We start from the raw sequence: 15,392 nt of genomic DNA, 5'->3' as shown, positions 1-15,392 counted from the left end.
TTTCTGTGATGGGTAAGGTTTCCAATTGTGGCTATCATATAAAAATCCATCTGTATGTGGGATGCCAATTTTCCTCTGTTTTATTTCATTACCTATTACTGAGTATCTAACTTGGCTATCGATTTTAACATGAACTAGGGATAAAATCTCAGCAGCTAGTTATGACAAATGAGACGAAAACATTAAGGTCATATATAAAATTTTTCATCATCAATTTTAGGGAGAACAAGAGCAATATAATTCTTGTTGACCTTTTTCCCTCTGTTTATTTGAACTTCATATAGATGCAGGGTAATCCATTCTTAGGCAGTTTCTTGATGGTCTGAGTTTATGCTAATTCAATTTGTTAACAAAGTCTGAGTTTATGCTACTGATATTTAAGATGTTGATGGGAAAAGCCTAATGTGTTGTAGTGATGCAGTACTCAAAGCTAGCTAATATGGGGCGGGAGAACTTGTACAATAACAATTGCTCATGATCATCTATCTCCCTCTACACGCCTTATATCCTTAATTGGAACAAACTACCAAGGGAAAAACCCAACGCACGACATATTAATCAAAAACCATATATATTTATATATATAATTTTCGCGTCTACACGATTAATCTCGTTTGTGAGAGAAGCTGAGCCTTTCTCGGTAGGGGTGTACATAAAACCGATAAACCGCCCCAGACCGACCGGAACCGACCTCAGGACGCCGGAACTGGCCAAGAACCGGTCGGCGGTCGAGGGAAATTTTCATGAACCGACATCGGTCGGTTCGGCGTGCGGTTCAGGTCTAAATAAACCGAGAAACCGGCCGACCGTTTAAGTTATATTTTTTTTCATTTTTATACATATAAAACGACGCCGTTTGGCTAACGGCGCCGTTTGTAATTAGGGTAAAATACCCCCTCAACCTTTCGACTTTCTATTTCCGTCTCCCCTTCCCAGTTTCTAAAAACAGAAACCCCCCCCTCCGTCTCCCCTTCTCGGCTTCTGGTTCTCCCGGCGTTTGGCTCTCTTCCGGTCACTGCTCAGCAGTCAGCTCCCTACGTCTGGCCCTCTCTCGGTGTCCCAGCCTCTGCTCGACGGCGCGACGCGGACGCACCTTCCGGCTTCCTCTATCGGGGTAAGTACTAAGTAATGTAAGTTTATTTATTTTTAGTGTTTATTTTGCATATTTTGCATCGGACATTAGTGTTTATTGTTCAATCTCGAAGATCAATTAGTGTTTATTTTTTTAGATTAATGTTTATTTTTAGTGTTTATTTTGCATCGGACAGTAATAGAAATCCTTAGTGTTCCAACTTTTGTTCAATCTCGAAGATCAATTAGTGTTTATTTTTTGAGATTAATGTTTATTTTTAGTGTTTATTTTGCATCGGACAGTAATATATATTTTTTGTGTTCCAAATTTTTTGTATTTTGCATCGGACATGCTAGGATCTTGTTGTTTATTGAGTAAAGCAGCATAGTAATTAACAAAAGTGTGCATAATTTTTTATTAATGAAATGAAGCATAATTTTTTAACATTGATAAAAACAAAACAAAAAGTGAATGAACCTGTATATATTATTTTGTTATCTCTCAGTAAATGATATATTATAAAAACAAAACAAAACAATAATTAGTTTCTCTCAGTTATCTCTAATTGCATGAACCTGTATATATTATTTTGTCGGTGCCGTGAATGATCTTGATAATGTTTCTCTCACTTCTCAGTTATCTCTAGTTAGATGGATTCCTCATCAACTCCAATTGATCTTGATAATGATTCCCAAACCGTTGGATTTGGAGAGACCCAAACACCAAAACCTTCAAGTGCCCCTACTAGTACTTGTCCACTTCCTAGGAAACGGAAGGGGAAGGACCCGTCAGTTGTTTGGGATCATTTTACTAAAGTTGAGGGTTGTCCCGTAGATGATCCGAAGGCTAAGTGTAACTATTGTGGCAAGATTTATGCTTGCCACTCAAAGAGAAATGGGACTTCAACTATGCAAAACCACTTATCTGCATGTCCAAGAAATCCTCATAAACGCGGGCCTCTAGATAGATATCAACAAACATTGGCGGGTGAGGAAGTTGGAGAGAGTGATAGTAGCGTGGTAATAAATCTTGTAACCCACAAATATAGTGAAGATGCAGTGAGGTTGGCCATTGCGGAAATGGTAATTATTGATGAATTGCCATTTAGAATTGTTGAAGGACAAGGATTTAAGAAGTTGGTTTGGTTACTTGAACCAAAATTTAAAGTGCCATGCCGTGTTACAGTTGCAAGAGACTGTATGAAATTGTTTACATCTGAAAAGGCCAAGCTTAGAAAGTTGTTTAAAGACGGGGAGATGAGAGTTTCATTGACTACTGATACATGGACATCGATACAAAATTTGAATTATATGTGCCTAACTGCCCATTTCATTGATAATGATTGGAAGTTGAAAAAAAAAATCATTAATTTTTGTTTGATCCCTAATCATCGAGGGGATACAATTGGAAAATATATTGAATCGTGTCTCCTTGATTGGGGCATTGATAAGATATTTACTGTGATTGTTGATAATGCTAGCTCAAATGATACTGCAATTTCTTACTTGAAGCATTTTTTGACGGGGAATGTGTTGGGTGGGAAGTACATGCACTTGAGATGTTGTGCTCACATTTTAAATCTTGTCGTGAATGAGGGTTTGAAGGAGTGTAATGACGCCATCACAATGGTTAGAAATGCAGTTAGATATGTGCGCTCCTCCCCTACTAGATTAGACAAGTTTAAGAAGTGTGCAGAAAAAGAAAAAATTGATTGTAAAAAATTGTTGTGTCTTGATGTGCAAACCCGATGGAATTCAACTTACATGATGTTGGATGCGGCTGAGAAATTTGAAAAGGCTTTTAGGCGGCTGGAGAGTGAGGATTACAATTTTCTATCTTACTTTAATGAGGGACACATAGGGCCTCCTAGAGCTGATGAGTGAGAGACAGTGCGGGTTTTTGTGAAATTTTTGAAGATGTTCTATGATGCCACTTGTCGCTTTTCTGGGTCCCTTCATGTCACGGCAAATACAAGTTTTGTGGAGATTTGCATGCTCCAAAAAGAATTGGTTAGGCTCAGTCACAGTTCTAATAGTTGTTTGATGAACATGGCCATAAGCATGAGAACGAAATATGATAAGTATTGGGGTTCATTGGATAAGCTGAACTTGTTGTTGTTGGTTGCCGTTGTGCTTGATCCTCGAAATAAGTTAGGCCTTCTCACCCGCAACTTGAGAAAAATTTATGATGAGACTCGAGTATTACATTTGGTGTCTAGTGTGAGACAGTTACTATTCGACTTATACGATGAGTACAATGCTACATTTGGTTCTACTTCGAGTAGCCGAGAACATGTGCCCGTCTCGACATCTATACCCTCAATAGAAAGTGAAGAAGAGTCACAATTGTATATGGATTGGTATGAGACAGATAACGAGATTGAATCAACTGCTACTAAAACAGAGGTGGACTGATATTTATCAGATGGTTGTGAGGCACTCAGTTCATCTTTTGATTTGTTGATCTGGTGGAGACAGAATGAGGTTAATTATTCTATACTTGCAAGGATTGCACGAGATTTGTTAGCCATGCCTGTTTCCACTGTTGCTTCAGAGTCAGCATTTAGTACAGGAGGGCGTGTACTTGATCAGTTTCGGAGTTCATTGGCTCCGAAAACAGTTGAGGCACTTATTTGTACTCAGAATTGGTTACGACATCCGTCGGCGCCAATTGATCTTCGAGAGGCCATGGATAATGTGAAGAGCTTTGTAGTAGAATCTGGTAATGTATTCATTCAATATTAATTTATTTTTATAATTTAATTTCATTTATTTATTGATTATCCAAATTTATTAAAATTTGATGTTTAACTTTAATCTTAATTTGTTTTTTCATATTTATATAGAAATGGGAGCACAATCAGGCGTCACAACTATTGAAGATTGAAGACTTTTTGAATATGGAATGAAGAATTAAAGATCCAAGATTTTAATGTTTAATTTGTGTTAGTTGCTTGTTTATTGCTTAAAACAATTTGTGTTGGTTTGTATTTGTATTAAACATCTACTCATTTAGTGGATACTTTTATTGATTACTAAGTAGTTAGTTATTAACTAACTTATTAGATTTTAAAGTATTATTTAGTAATTATAACTTACTAGTTACTATTATTAGTTTCTAAAACAATATTAGTTTTATTGTTTTAAACTACTAATGAATTTTAAAAATACAAGAATAAAAATTTAAAATATTGTGAATATTGACTAATAAATTCAGTGATTCACTACATTGAGTAGAAAAAGCCCAATAATGAACAAAAAAAGCCTTCTGAAAGGGGCCTAAAAGAGGCCCAAAAGAGTGGCCCAAACCGGCCCAAACCGGTGAACCGACCGTGAACCGACCGGAATCGGTTCTGGCCGGTTCCAGCCCCTTGAACGGTCGGTTCTCGGTCGGCAAAGTTGAAGGAAAGCGTCTGGTCGGTCGGCGTCGGTTCGGTCCTTTACCGAACCGAAAATGTCGGTTTTCAGGCCTATTTCTCGGTATGTATATTACAATTATATGTTGTTTAATTAATACCAGAATCAAATACGATGCAATATAGAACTGATAAGAAGAAAAACGAATCAAAATTAATTAAGCGTGTAGACTATATTAATATTAATAATCCACTCACAATTCGATGCAAGACAGGCGTGTTTAAAATTAACATCTCAAAAATATAGATAAACGAAAACAATTAATACGTACAGTACATGACCTTGCATTTTGTAGCACACACTCAAATAATTAGTAGGCTCACCCGAAGTAACTCGTAAAGATAGTTCAGCAATATTGCACTTTCCAGCCATTTCCTAGTTAACAAATAAGGATTAATTCTCTTCTTTCCCTCGTTTTATATATAGGGCGAGCGAGCTGGAAGGGCAGTCTTGGATTGAAGAGCAGCCGGCAAGAAGACATCAGTCAGAGCAGTCTTGGATTGAAGAGCAGCCTTGAGCAATTTCACAGACTACCAATTAACAAATCAAATAATCAATCAGGACAGAAAAATATATAGTTTATATAATTACATTTGATGAAAACAATTAATGACGTCCCATAATTATTAAGAAATATTGTTGTTTTTCTACCTAAATTTTATCATATACTCTATCACATTACTAATGAAGTATACTTAAAAATACTCAGTTACTACTTAATTTGTACCAATTTCTTATTTTTTTATTTTTCAAATTATTATGCATGCCTGGCCGTACGTGGCGCTTCTGCTAAGAAACTTGCACAAAATGACCATATCGTTTAATGGATTAATTGACCAAAAAGAAAATCATATTCGCTCAAGAATAAAACATAACCAGACAAAAAAGGAAAAAAGAGCAAGGTCAAACAGCCATACCCCATCCATGTCCAAATCGACCACTATCTTTTCAAGCGCCCTTAAATCCTTGATATCATACTCATGAAGCAGAGTTATGAAAGTGTCAGCGTGCACGGGCATCATCCGCAGATCATCCATCACTATGAATTTGACCCACTCTTTCAACAAATTGAAATTACTAATCGCTTTGTTCGCGCTTATTAACTCTTCAACACTGAGCGATACCACGCGGTTCATTGATGCTGATGAGCATGGAATGGAATATCCGACCGGCAAAGTGAAAGATTGAAAGAGAAATTCAACAAAGTCCTTGCCTGCTTCAGCAAATAGCACTCGGTTTATCCTCTTATCTATGAAAAGCTTCAGGCTTATCGTATTGGTTGCATAGGCTACTGCTTCCATTTTTGAGCTATCTCAATGGATGACCTTCAAATTTGGTGGAGAATGGCAAGTTTTGTAAGTGGGTGTGTGGAAAAATTAGAGAGATCAGAGACCGGCAAATCATCATGACTAGACTATGAAAAGACTTGGGAGTTTACTATTCAACTGCAGTGTCTTTTCCTTTTTAACTGTTCTCTTTTTTCTTTTGAGAAATACTTTGGGTGCTGAAGTGTTTACTGAATGTTTTTCTTTTTTAACTTTTTTGTTATTTTTTATTTAGTGATTAAATAAGTTCTTTTGAGTTTTATTATATATAAATACAGTGGCGTATTAATCTATATATCAATATTGATTCATTCATATTTAAACTTTAAATTAATATTATTTTTAATAAAATCTACTTTTTGACCAATCACATCACATTAGTGCACAGATTAGTGCATAATTGTACTTGCAACTATATTTTTCCAATTCTTTTAAGCGGTATTGTAATTTTTTTTAATTTAAAAATATAAAAAATAAAAAGAAAAGTTGCCTTCGGTGAAAATTCGGGCTAGATCCTCCCATAGATGTAGCACCGTGTTTTTTTTTTCATCTGCTATGGTTTTTTTTTTTTTCTTTTCAGCTGCTAAATATAATTCTTATTTATTATCAAAATAAATAAATAAATTTTTGTTATAAGTTTGGCCTTTTTCTTCAAGAATTATCTCGAATTCACACAAATCATCTTCCTTTTCTTCACTTCTGTTTATTCTCACGTCTTCTCTTCCTCCAAGACTTCTTGCCATTGTTACCATTTTATTTTTTATTTTTGGAAAATATAAATACAATCATTTTTAGAACTTTTTATATAATTATGTTTAGATTTGAGTCATTTTTTTTTAAATAACTTATAAAAATAATACTATTTTATATAAATACTCTTATATTTCCATATAACTATAAAAAATTGTACATTACTCTTTCTGATTTTCTTTTGTTTTCTTTTGTTTCTTCCGTCACTTTCATTTGTACGGGAGTACTCGTGCCGTCCGGCAGTTACATGCATGAGCCTGATGGAACGATCGGGGATTGACTTGCTTTAGGCTATCATGTAAACAATGGTTACAACTATTTGAATTTTAGTAATAGTTGGGTCTACAAACTAATTATTATTGAGGCCCATATCTTAATAGATTGCATCATGTAAATGTAACGCAGTCTTGCGTGCATTTTTATCTATCGCGTACAATCGATTCTCTTATTCATCTCTTAATTAAAAATTTAATGGGTTCAGTTCTATTTGATTTTAGACATATTTTGAAATCAAATTTATTTAAGTCGATTTTGAGAACCGATATAGACCATTCATTCAAGAACCGGTTTTGGGGTCTAATGAGTTCAGTTTAATTTTTTCGATTTCGGTTCGGTTCAATTTGGTTTACATGCGTAATTCGATTTTAGGTTTTTTTGTTAGGTTAATTGATTTTTCTGATCCAAATGATTTTTTTTTTAATTATCTCAAATAAGATAGAGCCTAAAATATTATTTTCAAAAACACCACACACATAACTAATTAACCAAATAAACAAGAAAAAAAAAAAAAAAACCACAGACAATATCAAATGCAAACATAAAAGTAAAAGGTGCCACTCTAAAGTATATAAAAAAAAGTTACAGAATAGCTTATTACCAACTACTTAGTTTGAAAAAGTTACAATTAAATATTATATATATAAATATATAATGTACTCTTATACCTATACCCTATTATATATACATATATATATATATACATATATATATGTATGTAACTTAATATATCTAGATAAATATTAACTCATTAATAGCATAATATTCATACTCATATTTAATAGTAAGTTTATATAAGGAAGTATAAACAATAAGATTAAAATTTGATATTATTTTAATTTTATAATATGTGTAATACATATAAGATGAAAGTTTAAAAAAATTATAATATATATAATATAACAAATTAAATATATATTTTAGTTCAATTCAATCCAATTAGATTTTCAAAAGAGTAGTGCCACATCCTTGAGGGATGTAGCATGAGGATCTACTGAGAAGGCAAAAAAGTTCTATTTTTTTTTATTTGTTTTCATTTATTCTTTTGGTATTTTTAAATATTTTTTTACAAAAATTCATATGACATTAAAAAAATAATTAAATAAAAAACAAAAGTACACTTCTGAAAAAATACTCAAGATTCATTATAAGAATCCCAAACGTTTTTCTTTTTCAAACTTGATACAAATCAGTTTTAATTTATATAAATCGAAATCGATTGAATCGATATTGAAATTTGAATCAGACCGAATCAATCCATTCTATTTGGTTGGTTTTTCAATTTTTTCATAGGGAAATGCTTAGGCCACCGTTGGTGGCTCCCACTAGGGGCCACCGCTTGACTTTTTCTTTTTTTTAAAGAAAAAATTGTTTAAGATTATTATAAATTTTTTTATATTTTTTTAAATATTTAAAAGTATTAAAAAAAAAAAAAAAAAAAAAATTTAAACCTAGCGGTGGCTGGTGGCTCCCGTTGAGCTCTGGCATGATCCTTTTTCATATGCCCCTACTCCTAGTCCTAGCCTCCTAGGTTTTCTCTTTTGCCCTTTGTGCTTTTGCTTTTATCTTCCTTCTCTTCTCGTCGTAGATTTTCTCTGTTTCCTTTTTGCTTTTCCTTTCTCTATTCTTCTTGAAGGTTTCTTCCATCAGCATCTAATTTTCTGTTTCTTGAGTCATAAGTTTCTCTATTTTTAAACTTTTTTTTTTTAATTGCTTACTAGAACTTTCTCCCTCCATCTACATTTCCTTTTTCAAGTGCTTTTCCTCCTTTTTATTCATTTTCGCTAATATTTTCACATGACTCACTTTGAACAAATTTGGAAATGTTTATCTGGTGTATTCTTATTATTTTCAAAGAAATAGGAAATCACACTCTTAACTTTTGTTTATAGAACGCATTGAAACAAATTTTTTAAAAATATATGAGCCTTTTAATACTTATAAAAAATAAAGTTTTTTTTTTTTTCTAATTCTAAACTATATATTTTTTTAACAAAAATCCCTTTACGTATTAATAGATGGAACAAAAAACAAACACCGCTGAAAATTGAAATACAAATTGCCCACTATGATTTGATGCATTGGTGGAGGTTGCAAAATAAATTCTGAGGGTGGTGATTTAGTCACCCCCCAGGGCAACAAGATCAACTAATGGTTATTCCAACCCTTAAAAGGTTGTGTTTCATAAGCATGATTTTAAATACCGTACCGTACCGGCTACTAGTCTTATATATATATATTGTATACATGTTTCATATCAGTCTGAATATCGGCTGTAACTATTGGTATCAGCCGATATTTCGGCCTGTACCGACCGATATTTCAACCTTCATTTTTTCAAAGAAATAGGAAATCACACTCTTAACTTTTGTTTAGAGAACGCATTGAAACAAATTTTTTAAAAATATATGAGCCTTTTAATACTTAAAAAAAATAAATTTTTTTCTAATTTTGAACTATAATTTTTTTTTTTTTAACAAAAAATCCTTTTACGTATTAATGGATGGAACAAAAAACAAAAAGCAAACGCCCCTGAAAATTGAAATACAAGTTGCCCACTATGATTTGATGGGTTGGGGGAGGTTGCAAAATAAATTCTGAGGTTCTGATCCAGTCACCCCCCGGGCAACAAGATCAACTGATGGTTATTCCACCCCTTAAAAGGTTGTGTTTCATAAGTGAAGTAATTTCATACTAATTTATTATTTTTTATGAATATTTCATTACTTTTCATAAATTATTAACTATTTCTACTACTACTCTTCATTATTTTTTTTATTACTATTCATAGATCATCTGAGATAACCTCAGCAACCAGACACAGACTAAATATTTAAACTAAAGCCCTGTTTAAATATTTAGAATATCTCACTATATTTGTGAAGAGAATCATTTTAGCTACAAGGAGATTCTACAAAATTAAATCCATGAATTGATGTGCTTTGATGTGGTACGTTAGATTGTAAATGTATTTTTACTGTAAAGTATATCTAACATAACATGTGAAGACATTTCAATTTGTGGATTTACTTTTGTGAAATCTATTTGTGGTTGTAATATTTCTCATTTGTGAATAGCAATTAAATAGTTTGAGTTAATATAATTTATTGGGTTTTGAAAAATGAGAAGAAAAAAAGTTAATAAAAATTTTATAATATTTAAAAGGTGCTTGAATATAACTTTTTAATATTATTTTTCTTCATTCTTTTCCAAGACTTAACAAAACATTTTAACTCAAACACTTTTATTACTATTCAAAAATTATTTCATTATTATTTACGTAATTCTCAACTTATCACTCTTCCCAAACATGCCCTAAGTGACCCTTTTTTTTTCTATTTTTTTTTTTAATGTGAGGGTCTAAGTGACTTTTGAGTTTGGTATACGCCTGTCAGCTTCTAATATTATAAAAGTTAAGAGTTATTTTATTATCAAATCGGTGTGTAGAGCACACTAGTCACATAAAAAAAAGATAAAATTTGATTTGTAATATTTAAATTTTAATAATTATCTTTCAAATCAAATTATATCATATAAATACTTTACTATGTGTTATCTAAGCCGACTTATAAATAAAACCGATCAATTTATAAACTAATAAGGCTTATAATTCACTACAAGAAATATTGGCTTTTCCCATGAGTTTATTTTTCCACAGTCTACCTCCATGGTAAAAACTATCTGTGGGATAAAAATATACATTTTTCCACTAGAACACATCCGACGAGCAAGAATTTTTGGGAAATAGTTACTTGATGTTACAAACATTCATGGAAAAAAGAATTTACATTTTACCACGTAATCACGATTGACAATCGAAAATTCATATGGCAAAGCAACTTTTTGTAGCGACATGAAGTTGCTGCAAATAAGTATTTTTGAAAATTTTAATCCCCACCCTTGGATCACTTAGATCCCTAATTCCCTCCCTGCATATTTTCTCTCTTCTCTCATCTCCCTCCCTCCCTCCAAACACCATATCCCCTCTCAAAAAATCGAAAACTCCTACCTTATCTTAGTAGTGTTTTGTGTGCTACAATCCTTACAACCCTTGGCTCTAGAAAAGGTATAAAATGTGGGATTTCTATTCAAAGTAATTGTTATATAGCCTAATAGTTTCCTTTCCTTTCTTGTGAATGCTAAAGTTACTATGATAGAGACAGTATCAACTCCAAGAATCACAGTTACCTGTCTATATAGCATAAGAATGAGGAATTAATGACATTAAAAATTTCTTTTTACCATTTTTCATTGGCTTGGTGTAGCATAAATACACCTTACTGATCTCTGTTTCTAAACTTTAGTCTTAAATTTATGATGGTCACCTGGATGATTCTTTTTATACGTTGAATTCTCACTCACATAAGTAGAAAAAAAAATCTATAAATAGTTTCAAAAGTTTGATTTTATGTTAGAGTTAATTTTTCTGTTTGTAACATATAGGTATGGAACCATGCGTGATAATACCAATGGAGATATTGCCAAGATGTCATCTAGTGCTCGAAAGAGTGCTGTTCTTTTGTCTTTATCAAATCCTTTTTATTTTGATAAGTACTTTATCAAATTTATTGTTGAAGATTTCCTTTTCTCTGGTTCCTCCAGTTTTATTTGATTCTAGCACCTAAACACCTAAGTTAGTTGCTACACATCAAACCGGCCCTCTGATCACGTCATTGGCATCCCTTCTCACTACTAGCCATTTCAAACTCCAAGCCACAAATGCTATAAGGATTGAACTAGAATTACTGCAAGGCACTATAGCAGCATAATTTCAGTCCTTGTAACTCTCAGTTTTGAGTTCAGTCTTCTATATTCATTCCCTTATTCAACCTCTGTTTTGAAGATCTTTAGTCTCTCAGAATTTCAATCCTTGTGACTCTCAATTTTGAAGACCTTATTCAGCCTCTCATTTTTGCCTTTTTTTGGGGAGGGGGGGGGGGGGGGGGGGGAAGTCAAATTGGGGAGTAGTCTGTAAATTTACCACCTTGTTTAGTATGCATGAATATTTTTTTTGGGCCTACATTTGTCATTATTGGTGTTGCTAATTAGTATGTATGAATGTTTTCTTTGGACTTACATGTTCGTTTCAGAAAAATTAATGTATCTGTAATACTTTGAGCTAATAATTTTTTTATCTCTTTGTTTTTCCCTTTGGCAGATTACTCAAGTTTATGGATTTTATGATGAATGCCTGCGAAAGTGAGTTATCTATACATTACCTTGGTTTAGGAGGTCATACTTGTAGTAATTTATATTATCTTTTACATGACAATATTATTCATTTTCCCTTTAATACTATATTTTAGATAGTCCTATTATATAGTTTTTGAACCTGATGAGTAGATGATGCATTTCATCTACCTACTGATGTTTTTGAACCTGAAATTGTAGATGCAATTGAATTTATAACTTTTGTGGTTCAAGCTGGTGGAATGTGTGGCTGTCCTATTGTGGTCGCTATGTGATTGGGTGGGTTGACACATGGTTGTTTGGGTTGACATGTGGTTGTTGTTTTTATGAGTGTGGTTGCTCAGGTTGTTATATGTGGCTGTTTAGGCTAGTATGCATGGCAAGTTGGTTTGTTTTAATTGCTAGAATGTGTGGTTGCTTTTGCTTGAAGTGTGTGTGTGGTGGTATTTTCGGGCTGTTATGTATTTATGAGTTTTCAAGTTGGTAAATTTGAGCATGTGTATTTAAAAAATCAAGCGGTCTTTTGTGCAAGTCTGAAGCTCCACTTTTTGAATGATTTATTGTACAATATATCATGGTCATACAAATCAAGGCTACATGGTTCTCATCCCCTCACCTGTAATTCTGTATTTACTAAACTTGACTCAATACACTCAATTCTGTCTTCTATATTCCTTCCCTTATCCAGCCTCTATTTTGAACACCTTTAGTCCCAGAAGAGTCCTTCCATCTGACTTGAACTGGTTGGCTTGAATTAGGTTTTGTGGATTAAAGGAAGATCTCCAGTTATTTGGCAGACCAGTCCAGTGATATGTGAATTTGGTTTATGATTATATAGTTGTATTATTTATTGTGTTGAACTCAAGTATTAGATGGTTAAAATATCTACATTTGTGTTGGATTGGATTACATGGATAGCAAGATTTTCCTTGTAAACATGTTAGTAGAATTAACTAGTTGTTTTTTAGGAAGTGTTATTAGTATCAATTTGAATCTTGGAGATTTGTATATAGTTTTTGGCTTATATTAGACAATTTTTTTATGCTCATGTTTGGCTCAGCCTCATCTTTTTTCACTTTTACAATTATTTATTTATTTATTTTTCTAAAGTCTTCTAGCATTTGCCGCGAAGGCAACTAACAGCAAATACTTTTTCTCCCTGGAGAAAATTTTTCCCACAAATGTTCTAGTGGGTAATACTAATACCCACCAGTACCTTTCGTGATAATTGCTCCTACTCCCACGAGCATAAACAAAAATGGACGTGCTTTTATGATGAACTACATTGGCTCTTGCCACGAAACTTATCGTGGGAAAACATAGGTATTGGCCACGAATTAAATTTTTCGTGGGCTATAATACTTTTTTAGGTCAGTTTTACGCCTTGAGCTACCACAACAATAATTTGTGGGAATAGGATTTTTCCCACAAAAAGTTGGCTTTTTGCCATGAATCGCCTCCTTGGGAAAAGGCCGTATTTATTATAATGTTAATACAATACATTAAATTATAAAATAGATTAATAAAACAAATCTGTCGTATTATAAAATAAAGAAGTTGGAATTTATAAATCTTACTATTCTAAGGGCTTGTTTGGGATTACGGTAGGAGTTAGGGGTGTAACCGGTCCAGTTTGGTCTGGTTTTGGACAAAATCTAGGATTGAACCGATAGGCATTGGTTTTACATTTTTCAAAACCGATTACGCACCGATTTTTCTCCTAAACCGGTATTCCGGTTTTACCGGTTTCTGGTCCAGTTTGGTTCAGTTTTTCGGTTTTAATAAAATACCAATTTTTCATAAAAATTCTATTTAAAAAAAAAAACTGATTTAAAAAATTCTGTTTTATTAAAAATCTATTACCATTTACAAAAATCTACTTTACAAAAAAACTCTGCTATGTAAAAAAATTCTATTATAAAAAATATGCTTTATAAAAAAAAAAAAAAAATCTGTTATGTAAAAAAATTATGATATAAAAAATCTGCTTTATAAAAAAAATCTGTTATATAAACAAAATTCTACTATATAAAAAACTGTTATAAAACAAAAACTAAAATAAGAAATCTAGTGTAAAAAAAAAATCTACTATAATCCTATATTAGACGATTAGTATTAGTATATATATTAGTATTAGTTATAGCTATATAATATATTAGACAATATAATAGTATTAATATTAGACTATTAGTATAGCTATATATTAGTATTAGTTTTGATGATTTAGTATAATTATATTAGTATGAGTATAACTATAGTCTATATTAGAATATTAGTATTAGTATAAATGTGATTATTTTTTATGTGATTAAAATTTATATATAATATAAAAAATATTATATATAATATTAATATATAAATAGTACCGGTTCGGTTCGGTCCTGTCCAAAACGAACTGAAATCGAAACCGGACCGGTTCCGGACCGAACCGGTCCAAAACCGGCACAACCGGTCCGGTCCGGTTAGGTCAGGGCCAGTTTTTCGAGTATTTTTTACACCCCTAGTAGGAGTATTAAAAAATACTTAAATTGCATTAAAAGCCATTTAATGGAAAATTTAGTTTGTTTGGGTGTTACATATTAAAACACCTTTAATCTCAAATAAACTAAAAAATACGTTTGAATTTTTTTCTCAAACATGCTTTTCCGAATAATGCAAAACGTAATTCAAATTTTAAAAAGACTATCAATGGACAAAAATATTAATATAACTTTTAGATAATTACAACTTTTAAACTTTCAAGGATATGGTCATAATTTTTAAAAATTTAAATCATCGTCATTTCTACCTTAGAAAACACTTTTTTAATTTGTTTATAAACAAACGTAATGTGTTTGAAAGTGTTTTAAGCATATAGTTACCAAACAGAAAATAACTTGTTAATAGTAGAATTTATTATTTAAATTATTAGCTATAAGCCCTAAAGTTGTAAGTTATATTTTTCACTGTAATCCAAAACATGTACTAAAGTCTGTCTGTTAACTCTGAGCATAATTCTATTTATAAGTTGGAGCAAATAACACATAGTAAAGTATTGACAGGACATAGTTTAATTTAAAAGAGAAATTCTAAAATTTAAATCTTAAATATGGGTAATGTGCTCTACATATCAATCTAAAAATAGAATTATGCTTATAAATTTCCTTTTATTGTGTCAGATTATAAATGAAACATTTCTAACTATTGAGTTATCGTTCATGAAGTGTGTTACAACATAATTGTTAGGGATTTTTCTCCCCCTCTGGCCTAAGACCATGAAGGCAGGCCAAGCCAAAGAGGCATAGGCTAACCGAATAAATTCTGGCCATGGAGAGCCTTCATGCTGAGAAAAAGAAGAACATGGGATACTTTGATTCTCCGTTG

General features: G+C 32.2%; 1 protein-coding gene across 1 annotated transcript; it reads right to left on the bottom strand.

The window, feature by feature from the left end:
- Window positions 1-4,641: 4,641 nt before the first annotated feature.
- Window positions 4,642-5,914, bottom strand: LOC122319090. The gene is made up of 2 exons (XM_043136981.1): window positions 5,406-5,914; window positions 4,642-5,018 (listed from the first exon to the last, which is right to left on the bottom strand). Exons 1-2 carry the CDS (start codon window positions 5,787-5,789, stop codon window positions 4,905-4,907), a joined length of 498 nt encoding a protein of 165 aa, XP_042992915.1. The 5' UTR covers window positions 5,790-5,914; the 3' UTR covers window positions 4,642-4,904.
- Between the last annotated feature and the right edge of the window lie 9,478 nt (window positions 5,915-15,392).

The sequence above is a fragment of the Carya illinoinensis genome, chromosome 8, assembly GCF_018687715.1.
Source record: "Carya illinoinensis cultivar Pawnee chromosome 8, C.illinoinensisPawnee_v1, whole genome shotgun sequence".
Lineage (NCBI taxonomy): Eukaryota > Viridiplantae > Streptophyta > Magnoliopsida > Fagales > Juglandaceae > Carya > Carya illinoinensis.
The sequence above is the reverse complement of the archived record's forward strand: the minus strand, read 5'-3'. Positions and strand labels throughout refer to the sequence as shown.